Here is a 26,038-nt window from a genome sequence, read left to right as displayed (position 1 = left end):
TGTCGCTTTTTCATTGTCATCTTTATACAAAATATTTAAAAGAAAAGTTTACAGCAGAGAATTGAAAACATACGAGTGCATTTCAGTGGCTAAGGCATGACTGAAAATACATTTAATTCACAACAGCTAAAATATGACTGACTATGCACCTCGACGGGGGAAAGGAGATAATTCTCCCCGCTAACCACTGTTATGCTGGAGTGAGTAGAACAGTAGCTCCAGATTTCCATAGAGAGCATGCTTGGTGGGAGGAGGTTCAACAAAATAGTCTAGACATGTAGAAACAGCAGATTTCATTTGTATTTGAATGCCTTTACTGTTACCAGATTGGAAAATGTTATTTTCTAGAGCTACATTATAAAACACTATTTTTCCAGTACTACAATATTATTTAAATATTTTTCAATAAAATATACCAATCATCAAATTTTAAAGAAAATATGGTTTATTTTAAAATATTTAATGGCTGAGGCATGAACACATATGGCAACATAATGAATGCGGAGTATATTAAAATCAATAAATACAATATTTTATCTACACATGCAATAACAAGGCAAAGAAAAAAGCTATTTCTCTCCGTATGTAACGGTTAGGCGAACAATGAGTTATACCATACATACATTTTCACATTGGATCTTAGATCGAATGACAAAGTACCAACTGTATTACACTATACCAGTAAATTCTGCAACTATTGAGCACTGCATGTGGAGTCAGAGACCACAGCAATATCTTATGACAGAGTGCCCTCTTGTGGTGAGTCTACATATGAGTGACAGTGGAAAGCAGAGGGCTTACAAAGCACTACTTTGAACAATTTCAAGTCAATTTTCACAAATCATTTTACAAGGAGTGGCACTTAAGTTCATGATCAAGGAATTGCAGTCAACGTACATCACAATTTGAAAGAAGTTAAAACGGTATTGAGATCAAGAGAAACAAACCGATGCAGAAATATCATGGCCATTCTTTACAATGACCGTACAAGTATCTACTACTAATATGCGATTTAAACCTGTATTTTCAATGCTTTTGGCTTTAAATCCAACACATTTACAACCAACATTTCTGGAGTGTGAGTCCCCATACAACCTTGGCATATCACTACACATTGTTCAGTTTCTGTTGTGTACCTGAGTCAAGAGGACAATGACAAAAACTCCCTCTGTCCAACCGGGTTTCAAATTCAAAGGAAAGAAATGTCATTATTAATATATGAACAGATTCTCAATAATCTGTCGAAGCCACATCCCTGGGGAAAAAAAGACTGCTAATCAAGGTAGGTACAAAGAAAACGCATTAACAACGTTACATTTTTTTTTTTACACCTTACGATGGGGTCATGGTCTGTTTGTAACATAACAAGAACGTTGTACAAGAGGAGGCAGCAAATCAAGTCTATGAGGTAGTGCCAATTAAGTACTTCATTGCACTAAATATCAAGGAGTGTAATTATATATATATATGAGACTTGGATCACTTTGTCTTCTCTGCCCAATCAATATGCTATTGTCTGGAAATGTTAATAGCATGGATATGAAAAAAATACAGATTAGGCTAGGAAAATTCTGATAGGGCACATATACTCCCTTAATTTTAAGTATGACATTAAAAAAAGGATACTGTCACTTTAAAATATACAAGCTATTCACAGAATTAACAATAAGGCTTAACCATGAAACCACTACCACTGGTGGTATTAAAACAATTATAAAAAATAATTACAAATATGATAAATGTTAAATGTTAATCCGTCAATGTTAGCACTACATTGTACATTACTGTACATTTACTGTACATTCCAAGATTACGTACACATCAGACTGTTATATATTATAAGACCATCAATAAACCAGGAACTAAAGCAATTTGGAGATATTCTTACTTTTAAAAAATCATTACTTCATTTACTACAATACAGTGAAATGTATGACATGGAGCCCTGTAATACTGCAATGCAACTTCAAGATTCACATTCGTTAGCTTTAGCACAAACCACAGAATTAAACGCTTTAGTCTCCACCTGGCGTATTTAGCTACAAAATGTATGTACGAGGGGAATCGTGAGTCAAGTACGCCCCGACGACAGTTACTGCTGCTGCACAATAAGTCTCAAACTACTCCTTGCGAGACATTGCAGCCTAAGAACACAGTGTAAAGTTAGGCTTACTCTACGCTGTACCCAGAAACAAGGAAATGCTTAGATCCACACAATAAGACTGGAGGCAAGCGCAAACGACCATGCGAGGTTCAAAGGCTTGGCTGTACACAGGCCACATGACGCATTCTCCCTCTCTCTTTAGATTCACTAGATGCCTGTGCATGGGACCAAGGTGAGCCCTCCCCTTACAATATACAGAGCTTCCAGACCTGTCACAACTAGCGCAGCAAAAATGCTATCCATTATGGCACAGAGGGTAAAGGATATAGGGTGTGGTGTTGCAGCTGCTACGTGAGGATGTGGGCCGTGGAGGGGATGGAAACAAACTCGCGCAGGATGTTCTTGGCCGTCTCCAGGTTGTTCTGGGCGATCATCAGGGCCTTCTGGATGTCCTGGAACGAATAGCCCTGGCTCATCAGACGCTCTATCTCCCCGTTGATGGGTAGCTCCGCACCAGGAACTGGAGAGGGCCCTCCGGATGCTCCTCTGGAGCCCACTGATGGATTGACAGCAGCGGGCAGGGCCTCTGGGGTGAGAGGGCGGGGCTGCCGGTCTGAGTTGACCCGGCGGGGGAGGGGCTTAGGAGGGCGCTCGGGGTCCTGACCTGGTGCAAACATAGCTGAGAGAGGAGAGAGATGGTGTTTGATAACTATAACTCTGTTATAGCAAGAGAGTGAAAGGATTGAAAACACTAATGCTAAGCTACATACAGGGATCCATGGTAGACAGGCTGTCCATGGAGAGGCACCTGAAGGCAGCCGAGGTGCCGGTGACATCAGAGAGGGTGCGCCTGGCGGGGGTCGGGGGAGCCTGGGGTCGGGGGTAGTCATAATCATACACATCCTTTGCCTCAATCTCCTCTACTGCGAGGTGCAGGGGAACCGCAGGGGGCGGAATGAGGTAGTCTGGATGGAAACCAGAGAATTCAGGGGTTAAAAAAATGATTAAGTGATTTTAATACCCCAAATACAGAATATACATTTTCTATGTGCTGAGATGCATGATAACTGGCTTAACAGATAACCTGATCAATGGTGGGGATCAAAATGAACTGTTATCCAATCGTGGCCACATTCATTGTGATAGTAGGTTTCTGGGCAGGTATAGAGTAGCAAAAGTTTTTTTTGTGATTCAAGCCCAAGTTAGATGATGGATTTCTGATTGTACAAAGGCATGACTTATGTAACTTGATGTGCAATCAGAAAGGTGAGAAAAGAGATCCTTAATTCATCTCTATGTACCGGACTCTGGGGGCTGCTGTGGCAGGGACAGGGCGGGCAGAGGCTCAGCAGCACTAGCCTGGGCCTTGATGTTACACATGGACTCATACACCTGAGGGTCCTCACAGTCCACATCACACACCACAGTTCTAGGAGAGAAGGAAGGTGAGAGAGAGAAAAAGAGGCAGGGATGAAGAAACAGAGAGGGAGAGATGGCGGGCAGAGGGAGGGGCATCAGAAAAACAGTAGTCATTACCCTGTACTGATTTTAGAGATTTAAACCATTCAGGAAATACATACATATTTCTAGGATGGTACAATCATAATCCACTGGGCCACCTCGTAGTGACAGTCTTGAGTGCTCACCGTGAGTCGTGGTCAGTGGTTTGGGGCGGTGGTGGTACGACAGCCCCCGCCATGGCCCAGGAGGGTCCTCCTGAAGGGAGAGAGGTGGGGCTCATGTATTCGTTCTCCTCGTCACTCCCAGAAGACTTCTCACCAGTAGACACCCGTTGAGGTGTCCTAACAGACAGACACACAGTCAGACACTGAGGCAGGAAATACATATGACGCACTTGAATTCCTGATCAATCATACCATGAGACACAAACAAGGAATATAGCCAATCAGTTTTAGTTTAATCAGTTTATTAAGTGCACAACCCGGTTCACGAAAATGGTTCGCTCCTACAGACAGTGGTCACGTGGCCGTGGCTTGCTATATAAAGTAGGTGGACAGGCATCAAGGCATACAGTTACTGTTCGACGTTAGAATGTGCAAAACGAGTGACTTAAGCGACTACTTAGTGCCAGGCGCGCAGGTTCCAGTATCTCAGATACAACGACACAGATACAACGAGTTACACATGGAGTAAAACAAACATACAGTCAATAATTCAGTAGAAACAAGTCTATATACGATGTTATGTGTTTCCAGTTTCAGAGATTTTTGTAGTTCGTTCCAGTCATTGGCAGCAGAGAACTGGAAGGAGAGGCGGCCAAAGAAAGAATTGGTTTTGGGGGTGACTAGAGAGATATACCTGCTGGAGCGTGTGCAACAGGTGGGAGATGCTATGGTGACCAGCGAGCTGAGATAAGGGGGGACTTTACCTAGCAGGGTCTTGTAGATGACATGGAGCCAGTGGGTTTGGCGACGAGTATGAAGCGAGGGCCAGCCAACGAGAGCGTACAGGTCGCAAAGGTGGGTAATATATGGGGCTTTGGTGACAAAACGGATTGCACTGTGATAGACTGCATCCAATTTGTTGAGTAGGGTATTGGAGGCTATTTTGTAAATGACATCGCCAAAGTCGAGGATTGGTAGGATGGTCAGTTTTACAAGGGTATGTTTGGCAGCATGAGTGAAGGATGCTTTGTTTTTGCGAAATAGGAAGCCAAGGTGCAGGCAGCAATCGGTTGAAGAGCATGCATTTAGTTTTACTTGTATTTAAGAGCAATTGGAGGCCACGGAAGGAGAGTTGTATGGCATTGAAGCTTGCCTGGAGGGTTGTTAACAGAGTGTCCAAAGAAGGGCCAGAAGTATACAAAATGGTGTCGTCTGCGTGGAGGTGGATCAGAGACTCACCAGCAGCAAGAGCGACATCATTGATGTATACAGAGAAGAGAGTCGGTCCAAGAATTGAACCCTGTGGCACCCCCATAGAGACTGCCAGAGGTCCGGACAGCAGACCCTCCGATTTGACACACTGAACTCTATCAGAGAAGTAGTTGGTGAACCAGGCGAGTCAATCATTTGAGAAACCAAGGCTGTCGAGTCTGCCGATGAGGATGTGGTGATTGACAGAGTTGAAAGCCTTGGCCAGATCAATGAATACGGCTGCACAGTAATGATGGCGGTTAAGATATCGTTTAGGACCTTGAGCGTGGCTGAGGTGCACCCATGACCAGCTCTGAAACCAGATAGCATAGCAGAGAAGGTATGGTGATATTCAAAATGGTCGGTAATCTGTTTGTTGACTTGGCTTTCGAAGACCTTTGAAAGACAGGATAGGATAGATATAGGTCTGTAGCAGTTTGGGTCAAGAGTGTGTCCCCCTTTGAAGAGGGGGATGACCGCAGCTGCTTTCCAATCTTTGGGAATCTCAGACGACACGAAAGAGAGGTTGAACAGGCTAGTAATAGGGGTGGCAACAATTTCGGTAGATAATTTTAGAAAGAAAGGGTCCAGATTGTCTAACCCGGCTGATTTGTAGGGGTCCAGATTTTGCAGCTCTTTCAGAACATCAGCTGACTGGATTTGGGAGAAGGAGAAATGGGGAAGGCTTGGGTGAGTTGGGGGGGTGCAGTGCTGTTGACCGGGGTAGGAGTAGCCAGGTGGGAAGCATGGCCAGCCGTAGAAAAATGGAGGTGTTCTTATTCTCCATGGACTTTACAGTGTCCCAGAACTTTTTTGAGTTAGTGTTGCAGGAAGCAAATTTCTGCTTGAAAAAGCTAGCCTTGGCTTTTCTAACTGCCTGTGTATAATGGTTTCGAGCTTCCCCGAACAGCTGCATATCACGGGGGCTGTTCGATGCTAATGCAGAACACCATAGGATGTTTTTGTGTTGGTTAAGGGCAGTCAGGTCTGGGGAGAACCAAGGGCTATATCTGTTCCTGGTTCTAAATTGCTTGAATGGGGCATGCTTATTTAAGATGGTTAGGAAGGCATTATAAAAAAAAAAAAAAAACAGGCATCCTCTACTGACGGGATGAGATCAATATCCTTCCAGGATACCCCGGCCAGGTCGATTAGAAAGTCCTGCTCGCTGAAGTGTTTCAGGGAGCGTTTGACAGTGATGAGTGGAGGTTGTTTGACCGCTGACCCATTACGGATGCAGGCAATGAGGCAGTGATCGCTGAGATCTTGGTTGAAGACAGCAGAGGTGTATTTAGAGGGCAAGTTGGTTAGGATGATATCTATGAGGGTGCCCCTGTTTAAGGCTTTGGGGAGGTACCTGGTAGGTTCATTGATAATTTGTGTGAGATTGAGGGCATCAAGCTTAGATTGTAGAATGGCTGGGGTGTTAAGCATGTTCCAGTTTAGGTCACCTAGCAGCACGAGCTCTGAAGATAGATGGGGGGCAATCAGTTCACATATGGTGTCCAGAGCACAGCTGGGGGCAGAGGGTGGTCTATAGCAGGCGGCAACGGTGAGAGACTTGTTTTTAGAGAGGTGGATTTTTAAAAGTAGAAGTTCAAATTGTTTGGGTACAGACCTGGATAGTACGGCAGAACTCTGCAGGCTATCTTTGCAGTAGATTGCAACACCGCCCCATTGATGAGAGGTCGAAAGAGAATGGCAAGAACCATGCAAGCTAACATGCATGTCACAAACCGACCAATAATGGCGCAGTATAACAGTGGTGTGCAGAACGGCATCTCAGAACGCACAACTCGTCGATCTTTGTCTTGGATGGGCTATTGCAGCAGACGACCACACCGAGTTCCACTCCTGTCAGCTAAAAACAAGAAGACCCGGCATCTGTGAGGCCTCCCCTCCCGAGTGGCGCAGTGCCACTAGAGATTCTGGGTTTGATTACAGGCTCTGTCGAAGCCGGCTGCGACCGGGAGACCCATGGGGCGGCACACAATTGGCCCATCGTCGTCGATGTTAGGGGAGGGTTTGGCCAGGAGGGATTTCCTTGTCCCATCCCGCACTAGCGACCCCTGTGGCGGTCCGGCCGCAGTGCACGCTGACACGATCACCAGATGTACGGTGTTTCCGCCGACACATTGGCGCGGCTGGCTTCCATGTTAAGTGGGCATCGTGTCAAGAAGCAGTGCGGCTTGGTTGGGTCGAGTTTTGGAGGACACATGGCTCTCAACCTCTCCCGAGTCCGTACGGGAGCTGCAGCGATGAGACAAGACTAACTACCAATTGGATAGCACGAAATTGGGGAGAAAAAAGGGCCGAAAAAAATCCTGGTCCGACAAATCCTGGTTCATGTTCCATCATGCTGATGGCAGAGTCAGGATTTGGCGTAAGCAGCATGAGTCCGTAGCCCCATCCTGCCTGGTGGTGTACTGGTGTGGGGAATGTTTTCCTGGCACCTGAGCGACTAATCAAAATTTAACATCTACATTACATCCACACATATTTTATCCATATCTATACAAATGCCATACCTGATTGCCAAGGAGTAGATAGCATTGGTCGCTGCCAGTGGCTTTGCTCTGGGGATGCAGTCACTGTCACTGGGCCCGTTAGTCTGTGGCAGGGCCTTGGCAACAGGCCGGGGAACCATGTAGTTGGAGGCCCAGTTGGGCTCCGGAGGGGTGCATGGCAGTGGTCTCCTTTGGAGCCGGCCCTCTGTGGGTCCAAGGGGAGAGGGACGCTCGGGTGGGGGAGGTGGGGGTAACTCTCGCAGGGCAGGAGGGAGAGGCAAAGGTTTGTCTCTGTGGAGGGCTGCAATCTGGGGAGAGCACACATTTCAATGAAACATGGTGAAGCCCCAAAATTGCCCTTGCTAGAAGCATGTGTTTCAGACATAAGGAAGTGGATGGCTGCAAACTTTCTACTTTTAAACTCGGACAAAACAGAGATGCTTGTTCTAGGTCCCAAGAAACAAAGAGATCTTCTGTTGAATCTGACAATTAATCTTAATGGTTGTACAGTCGTCTCAAATAAAACTGTGAAGGACCTCTGCATTACTCTGGACCCTGATCTCTCTTTTGAAGAACATATCAAGACCATTTCAAGGACAGCTTTTTTCCATCTACGTAACATTGCAAAAATCAGAAACTTTCTGTCCAAAAATGATGCAGAAAAATTAATCCATGCTTTTGTCACTTCTAGGTTAGACTACTGCAATGCTCTACTTTCCGGCTACCCGGATAAAGCACTAAATAAACTTCAGTTGGTGCTAAATACGGCTGCTAGAATCCTGACTAGAACCAAAAAATTTGATCATATTACTCCAGTGCTAGCCTCTCTACACTGGCTTCCTGTCAAAGCAAGGGCTGATGTCAAGGTTTTACTGCTAACCTACAAAGCATTACATGGGCTTGCTCCTACCTATCTCTCTGATTTGGTCCTGCCGTACATACCTACACGTACGCTACGGTCACAAGACGCAGGCCTCCTAATTGTCCCTAGAATTTCTAAGCAAACAGCTGGAGGCAGGGCTTTCTCCTATAGAGCTCCATTTTCATGGAACGGTCTGCCTACCCATGTCAGAGACGCAAACTCGGTCTCAACCTTTAAGTCTTTACTGAAGACTCATCTCTTCAGTGGGTCATATGATTGAGTGTAGTCTGGCCCAGGAGTGGGAAGATGAATGGAAAGGCTCTGGAGCAACGAACCACCCTTGCTGTCTCTGCCTGGCAGGTTCCCCTCTTTCCACTGGGATTCTCTGCCTCTAACCCTATTACAGGGGCTGAGTCACTGGCTTACTGGGGCTCTCTCATGCCGTCCCTGGAAGGGGTGCGTCACCTGAGTGGGTTGATTATTGGGTGGGGTTATATCCTTCCTGTTTGGCCCTGTCCGGGGGTGTCCTCGGATGGGTCCACAGTGTCTCCTGACCCCTCCTGTCTCAGCCTCCAGTATTTATGCTGCAGTAGTTTGTGTCGGGGGGCTAGGGTCAGTTTGTTATATCTGGAGTACCTCTCCTGTCCTATTCGGTGTCCTGTGTGAATCTAAGTGTGCGTTCTCTAATTCTCTCCTTCTCTCTTTCTTTCTCTCTCTCGGAGGACCTGAGCCCTAGGACCATGCCCCAGGATTACCTGACATGATGACTCCTTGCTGTCCCCAGTCCACCTGCTGCTGCTCCAGTTTCAACTGTTCTACCTTCTTATTATTCGAACATGCTGGTCATTTATGAACATTTGAACATCTTGGCCATGTTCTGTTATAATCTCCACCCGGCACAGCCAGAAGAGGACTGGCCACCCCACATAGCCTGGTTCCTCTCTAGGTTTCTTCCTAGGTTTTGGCCTTTCTAGGGAGTTTTTCCTAGCCACCGTGCTTCTACACCTGCATTGCTTGCTGTTTGGGGTTTTAGGCTGGGTTTCTGTACAGCACTTTGAGATATCAGCTGATGTACGAAGGGCTATATAAATACATTTGATTTGATTTGATTAATATGACTGGATGCAATTTATAATTGGAAATTAATTTGAAGTCGTTGTGTATTAGAGTGTCTGCTAAATTAGTTCAATATAAATGTCACATGACATGCATGGTCACACACCATTATCTACATAAGAAAACTTGAATTTGAATAAGTGATTGATGGATTAGGTCCTCCACTTGCCTTGGGTGTGGCTCCTTGGCCCAGGGCCCCTGGGGAGCTGGGAGGCCTCTGCGGCACCAGGTCCAGCCGGGGGGGCACGGGGGGCAGTGGCGTCACAGGGGAGGGTGGACGCTCTACCTGAAAACACACAGGGGAGACATTAAAACAAACTAGAGAGGTCAGACTGTTTCTACAACTTATAGATAGAGGAGCTGTTTTTGTTGTTGTTGATTTACTGGGTGGTGTATCTGATTGGCGAATTCTGAAAACGACCAAGTCTTTTATAGATTGCCTTTTCACATTGAGCACATAAGGAAACAATTATGTTGTGAGATGGTGTGTGTAGGAGAAAGAGAGAGAACATGACAAAGTCTGCCTGATTCCAGATGGTGGCTGGGGGTGAGGAAGTCTTGCCTTGGTGCAGGCCAACCTGCTCATGTTGAGGTGGGGGTCCTCCAAGCGCTCGTCATCGTCCTCATCGTTGCTCGGGGAGACTGACAAGGAGCCCCCTCCCTCCGCCCCGTAGGGTCCCTGGAAGCTGGCGAAGGAGGCCCCGCTGCCGTTGTTCTTGGGGCGGAAGGGGTCCACCACGATGGGCTCTGTGCCTTTAATCTCACAGCGGCAGAACGGACAGCCCTGCCCCTCCGACTCCTAAAGAGAGAAAAAATAATCATAATAAAGGAGAGGAAGAGGGGAGAGTAACAGTACAGGACCAAAATAGAGTAAATCCAGATCAAATGTATAAAATACATGAGTGAAACAGACACTCCTTCAGGGTGAAGCAACTCTGGGACCGACCTGCCAGGCAGTGAGACAGGAGGTGCACATGAGGTGGCTACAGGGCTCGATCTTCACGTCCTTGTCATTCTCGGCACAGATCTTACACAGCTGGAATGTGGAGCCCATCTCACAGTAGAGCTCGTACTGCTCCTGTAACACAGAGAAGAGAAAGGAGACAACAGAAATGTCAGAATATCTCAGCACATGCATACTACAATTGAACAAATATTTCCTTTTCTGATTTTAGGAAACAGCCATCTATACAGACAGCATTCTGACTTGAGAAAGACGGACATAAATCAGAATAAGTACACAAACGTACGTTTAGGGCGTTGTTAGCTATGGAAAATTACAGTAAGCAAACTTTTGAGTCACACAAGTGAATCTGAAGTCTGAATTACAAACTGTACTTTGTGGACGTGAGTGTCTGACCTGGGTGACTTTGATGTGGTCCTGTGGGGAGGGCTCACACAGGCCTGTGAGGTCTGGGTTCTGGGTCCGGCCGTCTGGGAACAGGTAGCTGGACAGAGAGAGCAACAAACCAAAACATTTCAATGGCCAGTTGAAGCCACAGGCTGTATGATTTCCTGTTATTTCAACTAATGTGCAATTCTGTGGTGACTTTAGTTTATAGTCTTAGAAACTGATTTCAACCACTTTCAGAGGAAACTTCATAACAGATTCAGCAAACGCCTTCACTGAACCAGAGAAGGTAGTAGTTGGTCATTCTTTCATCTTGGCTATGTCATGGTACTCACAATCCCTCCCTGTATCCGTCAATGAGGGCCTGGAAGAGGGGCTTGTTGTGGGGGATAGTCTGCAGAATGTTCCCATCTGCAGTGACGTAGCCAATGGCCCACTGGCCCAGCCGAGTGCAGCTCAGTCTAAAGATATAGCTGGGACAGAGGGAGATGTGTGGTGTGTGAGGGCCTGTCGTAATTTGCAAACCGGTTGTACATGTAGAATGATCCCTGAAATACAGCATGCCGAATGAACGGCAGACGAACGGTAGATCCAGAAGGCAAGGTCAGTACAGCTGCCTCAAAGCTGGGACCGAGAGACTGAAAAACAGCTTCTATCTCAAGGCCATCAGACTGTTAAATAGCCATCACTAGCACATTAGAGGCTGCTGCCCTATATACATAGACTTGAAATCACTGGCCACTTTAATAATGGAACACTAGTCACTTTAATAATGTTCACATATTCTGCATTACTCACCTCATATGTATATACTGTATTCTATTCTACTGAATCTTAGTCTACACCGCTCTGACATTGCTCATCCAAATATTTACACTACCGTTCAAAAGTTTGGGGCCACTTAATGGCCTAACATCAAATTGATCAGAAATACAGTGTAGACATCGTTAATGTTGTAAATGACTATTGCAGCTGGAAACGTCTACATAGGCCCATTATCAGCAACCATCATTCCTGTGTTCCAATGGCACTTTGTGTTAGGTAATCCAAGTTTATCATTTTAAAAGGTGAATTGATCATTATAAAACCTTTTGCAATTATGTTAAAACAGCTGAAAACTGTTGTTCTGATTAAAGAAGCAATAAAACAGGCCTTTAGACTAGTTGAGTATCTGGAGCATCAGCATTTGTGGGTTCGATTACAGGCTCAAAATAGCCAGAAACAAAGAACTTTCTCCTGAAACTCGTCAGTCTATTCTAGGTCTGAGAAATGAAGGCTATTCCATGCAAGAAATTGCCAAGAAACTGAAGATCTCATACAATGCTGTGTACTACTCCCTTCACAGAACACAGAATTGTCTCTAACCAGAATAGAAAAAGGAGTGTGAGGCCCAGGTGCACAACTGATACTATTTAATGAAGCTGCCAATTGAGGACTTGTGAGGAGTCTGTTTCTCAAACTAGATACTAATGTACTTGTCCTCTTGCTCAGTTGTGCACCGGGGCCTCCCACTCCTCTTTCTATTCTGGTTAGGGCCAGTTTGCACTGTTCTGTGAAGGGAGTAGTACACAGCTATGTATGAGATCTTCAGTTTCTTGGCAATTTCTAGCATATATATATATATATATATATATATATATTTTTTTTTTCTTCTTTAAATCGGCCGTTTCCAGCTACACTAGTAATTTACAACATTAACAATGTCTACACTGTAATTCTGATCAATTTGATGTTATTTTAATGGACAAAAAACAAGTGACCCCAAACTTTTGAACGGTAGTGTATATATTCTTAATTCCATTCCTTTAGATTTGTGTGTAGTTTGTGTATTGCTGTGAAATTATTAGATTTTACTTGTTAGATATAACTGCACTGCTGGAGCTATAAACACAAGCATTTCGCTACACCCACAATAACATCTGCTAAACATGTGTAAGTGACCAATAAAATTGGATTTGAGATCAACCTTCAGTGCGGTGTGTGTGTGGTCAATAAGGGGAGTTGTGAGTGTGCATGATATATTTGGATGGTCTGTGTGCCTCACTGTTTGTGTGTTAGAGTGTATGGAAGTGCATGCAAGTGTGTGTATGTCATGTGTATTTGTCTCACCTGCCAGGCTTGTGGATGAACCTCTGAAGCCGGGCCTTGACCTCGTCGTAGGTGAGGAAGGCCATGTACCCGGAGTGTGTGACAGCCAGACTGTTCCAGTTTCTCAGGAGAGATGACCACGGCTGCACAATACAACACACAAACCACGGTCAAAACATTGACAACAAATCATAATCCTAGTTGATAATAAAAAAACACTTGTGTTCCCACTGGGATTCAATGCCTCTGACCCGATTACGGGGAATAAGTCACTGGCTTACTAGTGCTCTTCCATAATGTCCCTAGGAGAGCAGCATAACGTCATGGCAGGCTGTTCTTGCAATACTCTACTTGAGTGGGTTGAGTCACTGAAGTGATCTTCCTGTGCGGCTTTGCGCCCCCTCAGGCTCGTGTGGTGGAGGAGATCTTTGTGGGTAGTAAGTTGGTGGTAGGGCTGTTACAGTGACCGTATTACCACCACACCAACTGTCACGAGTCCTGACATTCAAATTCCACGTGACCGTTTAGTCACGGTATTTAGGCTTCTCCAAGCTCTGATGGTCATTAGTAGCCTACCAAACTTGTTAACTGCCTGGTACTCAGCATTCTATTGTCCCTCTAATCACTCTGACATCAATGCAAATGTAATCAAAAATCTAAATCAAACACTTGATGAGAGCCCATGAGCTCATGTTGCGCAACATTTCTATATGCTTTGCAATTGCTTGAGAACAGAGTGATGGGTGATCTATTAAAAAGAGGAGGATCCCATCAGCTTTCTATAGGCTAGGCCTACTATATATATATATATATATTCTCAGCTTTCCTAATATTAAGCACATTGCTTCTCTTTACAACAGGAGTTTAGCCTACCTGACTGGCATTAAAATTAACAACGTGAAAAGCATCCTCCATTCGGTATTTAAGTGGATAGGTGACAGATATTTTTCCAGCTGCCCCTGTTTTGAGACAGCGCATGATAATGGTCCATTCTAAATCAAAACAAATTCAACACATTATTTAGAATATGGAAAGACCAGATTAATACAAAAAAAAGTCTGATGGGTGACAATAGCCTATCACTTGTGAATTACAGTTGAAGTCAGAAGTTTACATACACCTTAGCCAAATACATTTAAACTCAGTTTCACAAGTCCTGACATTTAATCCTAGTAAAAAATTCCCTGTCTTAGGTGAGCTAGGATCACCACCATATTTTAAGAATGTGAAATGTCAGAATAATAGTAGAGAGAATGATTTATTTCAGCTTTCATTTCTTTCATCACATTCCCAGTGGGTCAGAAGTTTACATAGGCTCAATTAGTATTTGATAGCATTGCCTTTAAATCGTTTAACGTCGGTCAAGCGTTTCAGGTAGCCTTCCACAAGCTTCCCACAATAAGTTGGGTGAATTTTGGCCCATTCCTCCTGACAGAGCTGGTGTAACAGAGTCAGGATTGTAGGCCTCCTTGCTCGAACACGTTTTATCAGTTCTGCCCACAAATTTTCTATGAGATTGAGGTCAGGGATTTGTGTTTCCCACTGCAATACCTTGACTTTGTTGTCCTTAAGCCATTTTGCCACAACTTTGGAAGTATGCTTGGGGTCATTGTTCATTTGGAAGACCCATTTGCGACCAAGCTTTAACTTCCTGACTGATGTCTTGAGATGTTGCTTCAAAATATCCACATAATATCCACAAAGCACCCCCACAACATGATGCTGCCACCCCTGTGCTTCACAGGTGAGATGGTGTTCATCAGCTTGCAAGCTTCCCCCTTTTTCCTCCAAACATAACAATGGTCATTATGGCCAAACAGTTCTATTTTTGATTCATCAGACCAGAGGACATTTCTCCAATAAGTAAGATCTTTGTCCCTTACGTGCAGTTGCAAACTGTACTGTGGCTTTTTTTAATGGCGGTTTGGAGCAGTGGCTTCTTTCTTGCTGAGCGGACTTTCAGGTTGTGTCGATAGAGGACTCGTTTTACTGTGGATATAGATATTTTGGACCGGTTTCCTCCAGCATCTTCACATGGTCCTTTGCTGTTGTTCTGGGATTGATTTTAACTTTTCACACCAAAGTACGTTTATCTCTATCAGACAGAACGTGTCTCCTTTCTGGGCGGTTTGACAGCTGCATGGTCCCATGGTGTTTATACTTGCGTACTATTGTTTGTCCAGATGAACGTGGTACCTTCAGGCATTTGGAAATTGCTCCCAAGGATGAACCAGACATGTGGAGGTCTACAATTTCTTTTCTGGGGTCTTGGCTGATTTCCCCACGATGTCAAGCAAAGAGGCACTGAGTTTGAAGGTAGGCCTTGAAATACATCCACAGGTACACCTCCAATTGACTCAAATTATGTCATTTAGCCTATCAAAAGGCTTCTAAAGCCATGACCTAATTTTCTGGAATTTTCCAAGCTGTTTACATCAAGTCACAGTCAACTTAGTGTATGGCACAATCAACTTCTGACCCACTGAAATAATAAGCTAAATAATCTGTCTGTAAACAATTGTTGGTAAAATTACTTAGGACATCTACTTTGTGTATGACACAACTGACTTGCAAAAACTATAGTTTGTTAACAAGAAATTTGTGGAGTGGTTGAAAAACGGGTTTTAATGACTCCAAACTAAGTGTATGTAAACTTCCGACTTCAACTGTACTGTATATATTATGATGCCCAGCTTAAAGCAAACAGCGCATTATTTTTTTGCGACTTTTTAAACTTATAGCTCATGTAGCCTAGCTCATAGGCCTATATGTTTCGATAATGTTTGTATCACAACTAAAGTGGCCAAATAACTTCTTAAAATAAAGCACTTTAATCTGTTTTACAAAGGGTGTAGAACCTAAAAATGGCATACATACGCAGTGCTTGAGTTACAAGTTTGGAAAAGATCATTTTCACCATAAAAATGCACCTTTATAATAAAAGCAATAGATGCTTATTTGCATTTGTGGTCACTTTTGAGAATGGTACTTTCCTGCTAATGGAACGTTAGTGCTTATAGCCTACTGACGTGTGAGCATTGCTGTGCTTATAATGTGAAGAAATAGCCTAATTGTTTATTTTAAAATGTTGATAAACTTTGTCATCTGTTGCGTCAGGCTCACTGCTTAAAACAGTTTTTTTGATGCTAGTGGTTGTATTAATTTGGGATCTATTGCATCCCACAACTGTCCCAGCTAATATCTGGAATATTTATTTCTCGCACAAAATTAGAGTAGATCAACTTTTGTACTATGGGATATAGTAGATTAATATAGGCTAATGCTTTTGCTGTTCGTTAGGCCTAATCATCTTGTTGGCTGACGAAAAGTAAATGTGGACAGTTCTTCCAATATCTTCAATATGCGCCTCGGGAATTAGATAAGGACGCGCCCTGATGTGTCTGTCTTCCAATGTAGCCTGTGAGAAAGACCCGATCACGTGATGGAGAGGTGCTTCGGCAGGCAGCTGTGAGAAGCAAATGATATTTATTATATTCAGCCTAAGGGCTCTGGCTGCAAAAGGCACAGATTTTTTTTAGGGGGCATTAAGGCCACACAAAGGGGATGAAGCCGGAAAATTCGAGGCATTATCAAGTGCTTGTCAAATTGTGAGTGAGGGAGTGATGAAGTATTTACAACCTGGCAACAACAAAAAGTAGAGCTCATGCCTTTCATGCAACTTTTTTTAAATCATGCATCACACATCATGCAGCCTTAGAAATTATTAAAAATCTAAACATATAGCCCAACACTGGTATCACAACTAAAGTTAAATAAATAACAGAATAGGCGCATGGGCACACTCCCTCAAATCATTTGGAGAAAATATCCTTTCTATTTTATTCAGCTATGTTCAATTGTATTCTTTATACTATAAAATAATGCCACGGAATTCTAAGCAAATCTTGTCTGCTAAATTAACTAGTGTAGCCCACAGGCATTTGGCATAACCAGATCAGGACCTAACATAAGGACAACTCGGTATGCTATTCTGTTCTTCTGAAATAGACTGCCCTTTCTTCATATCATGTTTCTTTAGACCGGTTTAAAATAAATCATGGATTTATTGTGATGGTGAAGACTATATTACATGGATTTATTAGACTTTAAAAAGTAGATGGTCCAAAGGCCTGCATCAGTGACTTGTAGGCTATGCTTGGAAGCCAGGAGATGCTAAATGTGTTTATGTAAATCAAAGGTCAATTACCATGAGACCGGCAGTTATTTGCTTGACACCGGCTGACAAAATATCATGACCACCAGCCCTGGTCTGTTGATTTCCTACTAGTGGTGTGGGGGCTGTGCTTTGGCAAATTGGGTGGGGTTATATGCTGCCTGGTTGGCTCTGTCCATGGGTATCGTCAGAGTATCTATTCTGCAATAGTCTATGTGCCGGGGAGCTAGGGTCAGAGTGTCTTATCTGGTGTCCTGTGTGAACTTAAGTATGCTCTCTCTAATTTTCCCATATTTCTCTCCCCTCCTGAAGGACCTGAGCCCTAGGACCATCTGGCCGGATGACTCCCGTCTGCCTCTGTCCCCAGTCCACCTGTTCGTGCTGCTGATCCAGTTTATACTGTTTTGTCTGTGTCTATGGAACCCTGACCTGTTCACCAGACAAGCTATCTTGTCCCGGACCCTCTCCCTCCCGCACCTGCTGTCTTGACCTCTGAATGTTCGGCTATGAAAATCCAACTGACATTTACCCCTGAAGTGCTGACCTGTTGCACTCTACAACCACTGATTATTATTTGACCCTGCTGGTCATCTATGAACTTTTGAACATCTTGAAGAATAATCTGGCCTTAGTGGCCATGTACTCTTATAATCTCCACCCGGCACAGCCAGAAGATGACTGGCCATGTCTCAGAGCCTGGTTACTCTCTTGGTTTCTTCCTAGGTTCCAGCCTTTCTAGGGAGTTTTTCCTAGCTACCGTGCTTCTACATCTGCATTGCTTGCCTTTTTGGGTTTTAGGCTGGGTTCTGTATAAGCGCTTTATGACATCTGATGATGTAAAAACGGCTTGATAAATACATTTGATTTTGTCCTTCACCTGATATTTACTACAACTGTGGTTACCAACCATGGTCTGGAGAGCTACAGGGCGTGCATGATTTTGTTCCAGCCCAGCTCTAAATCCCATCAATGTCTTGATGATTAATTGATTATCATGTTCAACTTTCTGTGAAAGCGATCAAATCAGTCGAATGAAGCACAGCAACTGGACGCAAACCATAGTTTGCAGTGCATCAGTACCACTGTCATGGAGGACGTAAACTCAAGCACCGAAGTAACAACTGAGGTGGAACCAACAACAGGAGTGGAACTCACCGAGCCTCCCAGACCTGCAGTCGAGAGGAGACTACCAGGGCACAGACCATATGTGAAGTGGCCCGGCGCCAGTGACAAGAAGTTGTGGGAAACAGTGAATACTGACCTTACCTTGACCCTCGAGAAACTTCGAGGCACAGTGGGGAAGAAGTTGGAGAGGATGGGGGACATTATCTATGAGTACGGGACAGAAAGATTTGGAGTGGAAGAGGCAAAAGGCGGGAGAAAGGTTCCAACCCCACCAGTTTCCAGGAGGCAACAAGAAATCAAGCGCCTCGTTCAAGAAAGGCGACAGCTTAAGAAACAGTGGAAGAAGGCCTCGGAAGTGGAGAAGGAGGGCATAGAGGCACTTCAGGCTGATATCAAAACCCGGTTGGCATCCCTCCGTAGAGCAGAGAACCTACGGAAACGCAGAAGGAAGAAAGAACAAACTAGAACTCGATTCTATAAAGATCCCTTCAAGTTCCTTAAAAGTCTCTTCACGAAGGAAAAAAGTGGAGCTCTAAAAACAACAAAGAAAGACCTAGAGGAGCACCTGAGAACAACAAACTTTGACTCAAAGCGACATGAACATCTGGCCATCCCATCAGATATCCCACCCATTGAACCCCCGGAACATCATATTGAGACCAGCCCTCCGACATGGAAAGAGGTGGAAAACACAGTTCGAGGGGCAAGAACAGCATCAGCCCCGGGGCCAAATGGAGTCCCGTACAAAGTGTATAAGAACGCACCAGACGTCCTAAGGTTCCTCTGGAGGCTTATGAGAACAGCTTGGAAAAATAAGATAATACCCAAAGTGTGGCGTAGGGCAGGCGGTGTCCTGATCCCTAAGGAGAAGGATGCAGTGAACATCAGCCAATTCTGCCCAATCTCCTTACTGAATGTCGAGGGTAAATCTTCTTTAGGGTCATTGCCCAGAGGATGGCCGAGTACCTGCAAAGGAATGCGTACGTCGATACATCTGTACAGAAGGCAGGAATATCAGGGTTCTCTGGCTGCTTGGAACATTCCAGCATGATCTGGCACCAGATCCAAATGGCCAAGGTGGAGAAAAGGGACCTCCATGTAGTCTTTCTCGACCTCGCCAATGCATTTGGCTCTGTGCCCCATGAACTCCTGTGGTCTGCCTTCAGATTTTTCCACATACCGGACACCATCACAACCCTGGTGAAGTCGTACTTCCAGGATCTGCATCACCACCTCAGAGTTCACCACCTCATGGCAGTGCCTGAATGTAGGTATAATGGCAGGATGTACCATTTCTCCGTTGGCATTCATAATGGCAATGGAGGTTATCATCAGATCCTCAAAATGGGTTGCTGGTGGTCAGCGAGTCGACTCTTTTTTCCGCCTCCCTCCACTCAGAGCCTACATGGACGACATTACAACATTGACCACCACTGTCCCATGCACCAGGAGACTGCTCAGAAAACTCGAGGAGAACATCAGCTGGGCCCGTATGAAGATTAAACCATCCAAGTCACGCAGCATCTCGATTGTGAAGGGAGTACTCTCTGACCTGAAATTCTTAATCGGAGATGACCAAATCCCAACAGTGTCTGAGCAGCCGGTAAAAAGCCTTGGAAGGTGGTATGATGCAAGCCTGAAGGACAAAGACCAGGTGCAACAGCTGCGCAAAGACATCAGTAGTAGCCTACAGTCCATCGACAACACCCAGCTACCTGGAAAGTTAAAGGCCTGGTGTCTGCAGTTTGGTCTCCTACCCCGGGTGTTGTGGCCCTTAGCAGTGTATGAGGTTCCAATCTCAACAGTGGAGAAGATGGAAAGAGGAGTCACAGGCTACTTAAAGAAGTGGCTCGGAGTTCCACGATGCCTTACCACCATCGGCCTCTATGGAGATGGTGTCCTCAAGCTGCCCATCACCAGTCTAACAGAGGAATTCAAGTGTTCAAAAACCAGGCTCCAGATGACACTGAATGAATCTCGAGACCCAGTGGTGAGCAACAACGCGCCGTCCTTGGCAACTGGGCACAAATGGAGGCCAGGAAAAGCAGTCCAGGAGGCAACAGCAGCCCTCAGACATGCTGACATTGTGGGTCATGTTCAGCAAGGGAGAGGAGGCCTTGGGCTAACTAGCCCTGCTGCTTGGAGTAAGGCCACTGCACCAGAGCGGCGGAAGATGGTAGTGCAGGAAGTACGCCATCAGGAGGAGGCTGCAAGGTGGGCCAAGGCAGTCTCTCTTTCCAAACAGGGACAGTGGACTCAATGGGACAGTGTGGAGAAGAGGAAGATCAGCTGGAAGTATCTGTGGGCCATGGAAGTGAGGCGGTTGAGCTTTTCCATCAGAGCAACATATGACGTCCTTCCAACTCCAGTTAATCTTCACCAATGGTATGGTGAAGATCCGGACTGTGCCCTCTGTTCCATGCCAGCCAACCTCAGGCACATTCTCACGGGGTGTAAAACAAGCCTCACCCAAGGACGCTACACTTGGCGTCACAACCAAGTCCTTAAAAACTTTGCGTCCGCCCTGAAGGACAAGCGAGCTGCCACCAACTCCCTACCACCCCCAGCAGCATCACACCCCTTACGGACAAACTTTGTCCGTGAAGGGGCTAAACCACCGAAGCGCGGCTCGACACCATTAGAGCGAGACCAGCTGCGCTTGGCCCGCGACTGGAAAATGCTAGCTTACATTGGCCGGCAACTTGTGTTTCCTCCGGAGATCGCAACCACCACCCTAAGACCTGACATGGTGCTCTGGTCCCGTTCGCTCAAGAAGGTCTTCATCATTGAGCTCACAGTACCCTGGGAGGACTCAGTAGATGAGGCTTATGAGCGAAAGCATCTGCGCTATGCCGATCTAGCTGCCGAAGCACGGCATCATGGCTGGAACACAGAAGTCCGACCAGTGGAGGTGGGCTGCAGAGGTTTTGTGGCAACATCTACAACCAGACTGCTTAGAGACCTTGGAATTAAGGGCCAGAGCCAGCGTTCGGCAATCAAAGCTGTATCGGAGGCGGCAGAAGGCAGCAGTCAGTGGCTCTGGATGAAGAGGAAAGACCCCAGCTGGGCCCCGAAGTGAGAGGGCCAGGAGGTATGCGGTCAACAATGCTTGACTCAGGGAGGAGGACGCCCCTGCCATGCATAGTCCCATGGGATGTTGGCTATCATCAACAAGGCAACTCCTATGACTAATTGGGAATGGGATGCAAGCGTAGGATTGAGTGGTTAGTGGTGGGTTGCAACAAAAGCCAGCATACCCAGTAGCTCTCCAGGGCCACTGGCTGGTAACCACTGCTGCACTACATTGGTTAAACATTTACAAGCATCTCCAGTTCAATTCTCAAGGCTAATTTGAGGAAGTAATTTTGGTTTCAGTCTGCCGGGAGTCAGGTTGTGGAAACACTTGTGGCCTCTGTGCACACAGAGTCTAGGGAACTACTGTAAAGGCCACGCACAGTCAGAATACTGAACACGTACTGACTGAACTTTAACCATCCCACCCTAAATAATGATACAGCAGCTATTTCTACCTTTTGTACTCACATGTCCTTATGGCCTAAAAAAAGTACCCATGGTTGAAATTAACCACCCACACAGTGGTGTCGCAGGCCTTTCCTTAGCCACCTCCAACAGTTTTGTTAACTTCTACAGTGAACTCTACATAGCAGTTGAGCTCTGTATAGATTTGGCGCCCCAGAGAGAAAACAACTTTGTGACTGTAGAAGGTAATAAAGTTGCCGGTGTGCTTAAAGCTAGAATCCTTAGTTGCTACATCTATTTTTGGAAACGTCCAATGGCAGAGACGCAAGTTGCTTAGGGTGGTACCTTAATTATTAAACCAATGACTCGGTGACCATGTCAAAGTAAGTGGTCCTGAATGCACTTACTGTAAGTCACTTTGTATTATTTTAGCAGATGCTCTCACCCAAAGTAATATGATAGTGAGTGATTCAGGAAAGGAATGGGGAGCAGTGAAAGCACATTCCCTATATATTGGTGGTGGAATGGGTGCAAAACTATTTTGGTCGTGGATGAGTTGAGTTTCCCCCATTCAATCTAAATTGTTTTAGGCACCTGGAAAAGCGTTATACAAATGCATCCATCACCATCATTACTTGAGTTTGAGAAACTTAAATGCAAATGCATGCAAATCATTACCTGGAAGAGCCTGGTGAAGATGTCAAACTCGAAGACAGAGATGTAGTCGTTGCAGGTGAGGTCGATGGTAGACTTGAGAGCCATGGCTTCCAGGCCTGAGCTGATTGGGTGGAACTCATGAAGAGACTGGCGGAACGTCCTCCATGGAACAATGGTCCTACAGAGGGGAAAGTGTTTAGTGATACAAAAGTTGTATTTATCCCCAGGCATGTTTTGGTTAAGCGTTTAATTTTAAGGAAATTTTATATAATAGATGAGCCACAAAAAAAAACTCACTTATCACCAAAAGACCTTCTCCAGAACTCAGCGGCGTCAGCTTTGGTGATGCGGAAGTTGTCTCCTTGGAACAGGCCATTGGGAAAGATGGCTTTTAGCTCAGCCAGCATGTGGCTGAATATCAGCGACAACTTGGTCAGGTTTCGCCTATGGAGAAAGGGTATCTTATATCTCATCTTAGCAAATCAGGTCCTCAAACAAACCTCATATATCCCTGAGGTTGACTAATGGTAATGCATTCTCTTGGCTATACTACAATTAGGCTAGGTAGTATAAGCCTAGCCGCTTAGGATTGGATAATAAATTCACATTAGTCTACTAAACTAATACCTTTGAGTGGGGACTGGTATGCAATACCAACTGGAGTATTCACTACAGGCGATCAAAGTGCAATAGAGAAGCAATTGCGTTTGATTCATCTTACTTGCTCACCCATTCAGTTGTAAGAAAGTGTGATGAGGTTCTTAGAAGTGTAATCTGTGTGGTGGTATATGCTGGATACAGCCTGGTGGGTTTATCTTTAGACCACAAAAGTTTACACAGGGTCTAAACATTTTTTTTTTTTTTTTTTACATTCCTCCGAATACTTGTTAAGATGTTCACCCTAAGAAAAAAACTATTTTTCCAACCAAACTATTTCATGTTGTATACAAGTACTAGCACGTCCATTTCCTATAATGGCTCATGCATTTGTGCTACTTGTGAGTAAGAAGAATCACTGATAGCATCATTGCTTTCACAGAACTAGAATGAGATTACAGTTCTATGATTGCTTCACTGAAACCTAAAGTAAACAGGATGGGTTTTAGCTTAGTAGTGTCTTTTTGATTAAAAGAGGAAATATACCCTAAACAGATCTGGTCATCATTTAGCCTAATGGTTCTTGCATCACTCAGCTTTACAGAACATTAGCTGTACCTAAATAATGAAACATTTCCAATTCCCATTTTCTAGTATTTTTTTGTGTGTAAATGGTTATACATCGTTGCAAATAACACAACATGTGCTTTATTCATAGGACATTGGATTGAGGTGTGGGGTAGTTTCTTGGAAGAAATTCAAAACACTGATCACACAGCACCTCCCACTAGGGCGTTCCTATTTTTAAGCTTCACTCAAGAGTAGGTTAACACTGCTGAGACATGCATAAATGCTCTTATACCTCCCCGCAAGTGGTCAAAATCACTTGAGAAACTCTTTGAAAATAAGATATACCAGTCACCTTGATACCGAGAAAAGAAACCTTTGATAGGAACTAGGCCTACTATTCAAGTTTGGTTCTAGCCTTAAAGCTGAACAACAAAAAGCAGAAACAGACTGGCACCCAGCAGGCTCAATATCCTCCTACATTTTACCTGGGCTGAGAGTTCTCCTCATACATGCGCTCCTTTGCCTCCTTGAACAAGCTCATGGTCTGCTTGATCTTATTGGTCAGGTTCTCCATCACCACCCGGAAGTACTCGTTCTCCCCGAGAATCTCCATCTTGCCCTCGTAGCGGGACAGGATGGTGCGCAGGTGCTGGTAGGTGTCTGGCAGCAGGTCCAGGATGTAGGGGGGGCTGTTCTTCAGAGCCACTTTAGGGTTCTGGCAGAGACGTACCACCTGCGTGGGAAAGGGAGGATGAGACGAGGTCAGAGGACCCTGGACGTGTTTCTCCAACGTGCATCTGTGTGAAATTAAACTTTAAAAAAAAAATGTATTTACAGTCTGGTTGATGTTTATATTTCAGCTGGTTCACCCAACCAGGCCTAGCCAGTACCTTGCTAGTGTCTCAACTGTCCTTTTTGAAAGTACACCAAGTAGTCCTTATCATCTTTGTTTATAAGCACTTCGCTATACCTGTAATAACAGCTGCAAAATAAGTCTACTCAACCAATAAAATTTGATTTGAAGAAAATATTAGTTGATATTTTTACCACACCAGCAGTAGGAAAGGGAACAGACTATTTTGAAGGCCTATCATTTCTTCTAGTTGTGTCAAATGTAAAATACATGTGAAAAAAAACTACTTTTAGGCCTACTTGGTATTGTTGTAATATCTGAATAGGCCATTTGACACATGGAACTGGTAAGCTTGTGTTCATTCAAACTGGAGTGAGCGAGCAAAAGAGGAAGGGTGTAATAACCACCTGATGGTTAGTTCATCAGACTTTGTTGTGAAACTGAATAACTGTTTTCCTGCCAAAGACAACTTGTACACTCTGCTTAAGTCAAATTTGCCCAATCAGCATAATTGGTAATTGTGGCCATTTGGGGAACAATGTATTGGAGCCCATTTTATAAATAAAAAAAATGTCTGAATATGTTACCTTCTTTTTGCAGAATAAATAGTTGTGACTTAGCATGATCAGTCTTGTGGTAATTGCTCACCGCATATGAAAAGTACACCGTCCTATTGTTTTGCTATTGCTACACTATGGACATTTGCAAAGCTTGAATTTCATATTCTGAGTATTTAAATGGACAATTGCACTACCTATTAAAAGGACTTAACATAAGACCTGAGGAAATTAGATGGCTTGTTACCTACCTTATCCATAAGTTTCCAGCATTTCTCCACCATTTTCTTGTCTACCACCGCAGGTTGGGGAGGCTGGAGAGGCTGGTGATTGGGCTGAAATGCGTCCTTCATCAAGCCGATGAGACCCGCGCCCCTCCTCGGATTTCCTGCCATGCTTCTGTCGCCGGCCGGGGGAGAGCCCCGGGGCTTGGAGGCCGTCAATGAATGACAATTCTGGACACGTATTTAGTAACCACGGTAGTTGCCGATCTCTATTGTTCTCGAATAAAGACAGTAATACCCACACAAATATCACAAGACGAATTAATGGATGGTACGCTTGCTAGCTAGCTGATTTAAAGTATTCATCTGCCCTCTCCTTTCGTCGGAAAAGACAGGCGTTTGCATAGTTCAACCTCCTGCCTGGTTGTTCAATTTGTGACCCGTTTGTTATATTTGTGGACAGGCTTGGATGAACACAGGGCACACGCAAATACAAAAGCGTATTGATTAAATAATAATAATAATATCGAGCTAAGTATACTGGCTAATTTCTTCAGACGTCTAGCTAAATAGGAGCGTAGCTAGCTTGCTACTATTTGTCTGTTTTCTTCCTATGTTTCAGTTTTTTTTTCCGCCTGTAGAGCAAATCGGGTAACTTCCGGTTTGGAATGTAGCTTCAAACGTAAAAAAGTATATATATATATATATATATATTTTTTTTTTTAAGTCTTCTTCTATTGTTTTATGGAGGTCGCAAACCAACGTTAGATGTGCATGCCGCCACCTACTGTGTGTCCATCTACTGTTCTGGAGCATTAATTTTCTCAATTAAGATAGTATCAACTCCGGTGTCCTCTCTCTGGCCTACTTTTGAAAAAGGTCAAAGGTAATCAAGAA

The 26,038-nt window shown here is 44.5% G+C and overlaps 1 protein-coding gene across 1 annotated transcript; it reads right to left on the bottom strand.

Annotated features, from left to right (window-relative positions):
* Positions 1–2: 2 nt before the first annotated feature.
* Positions 3–26,038, bottom strand: LOC109892805 (E3 ubiquitin-protein ligase CBL). Its single transcript, XM_020485592.2, has 15 exons — positions 25,169–26,038; positions 23,993–24,240; positions 22,638–22,784; positions 22,362–22,518; positions 12,926–13,047; positions 11,152–11,289; positions 10,826–10,913; positions 10,412–10,543; positions 10,028–10,264; positions 9,635–9,751; positions 7,509–7,795; positions 3,751–3,906; positions 3,406–3,533; positions 2,875–3,069; positions 3–2,783 (listed from the first exon to the last, which is right to left on the bottom strand). Exons 1-15 carry the CDS (start codon positions 25,310–25,312, stop codon positions 2,452–2,454), a joined length of 2,628 nt encoding a protein of 875 aa, XP_020341181.1. The 5' UTR covers positions 25,313–26,038; the 3' UTR covers positions 3–2,451.

The sequence above is a fragment of the Oncorhynchus kisutch genome, linkage group LG6 (assembly GCF_002021735.2).
Source record: "Oncorhynchus kisutch isolate 150728-3 linkage group LG6, Okis_V2, whole genome shotgun sequence".
Taxonomy (NCBI): Eukaryota; Metazoa; Chordata; class Actinopteri; order Salmoniformes; family Salmonidae; genus Oncorhynchus; species Oncorhynchus kisutch.
Note: the sequence above shows the minus strand (reverse complement) of the source record. Positions and strands in the feature narration are given on the sequence as shown.

What these genes read in the sequence shown, in the direction of transcription:
- LOC109892805 (XM_020485592.2), bottom strand. Translation starts at nt 25,312, where the DNA reads ATGGCAGGAAATCCGAGGAGGGGCGCGGGTCTCATCGGCTTGATGAAG. An exon ending in CCTGTCTCACTGCCTGGCAG is followed by an intron (nt 10,265 to 10,411) that starts GTCGGTCCCAGA and finishes TTCTCTCTTTAG; the next exon opens with GAGTCGGAGGGGCAGGGCTG. An exon ending in GCAGGTTGGCCTGCACCAAG is followed by an intron (nt 9,752 to 10,027) that starts GCAAGACTTCCT and finishes GTGTGTTTTCAG; the next exon opens with GTAGAGCGTCCACCCTCCCC.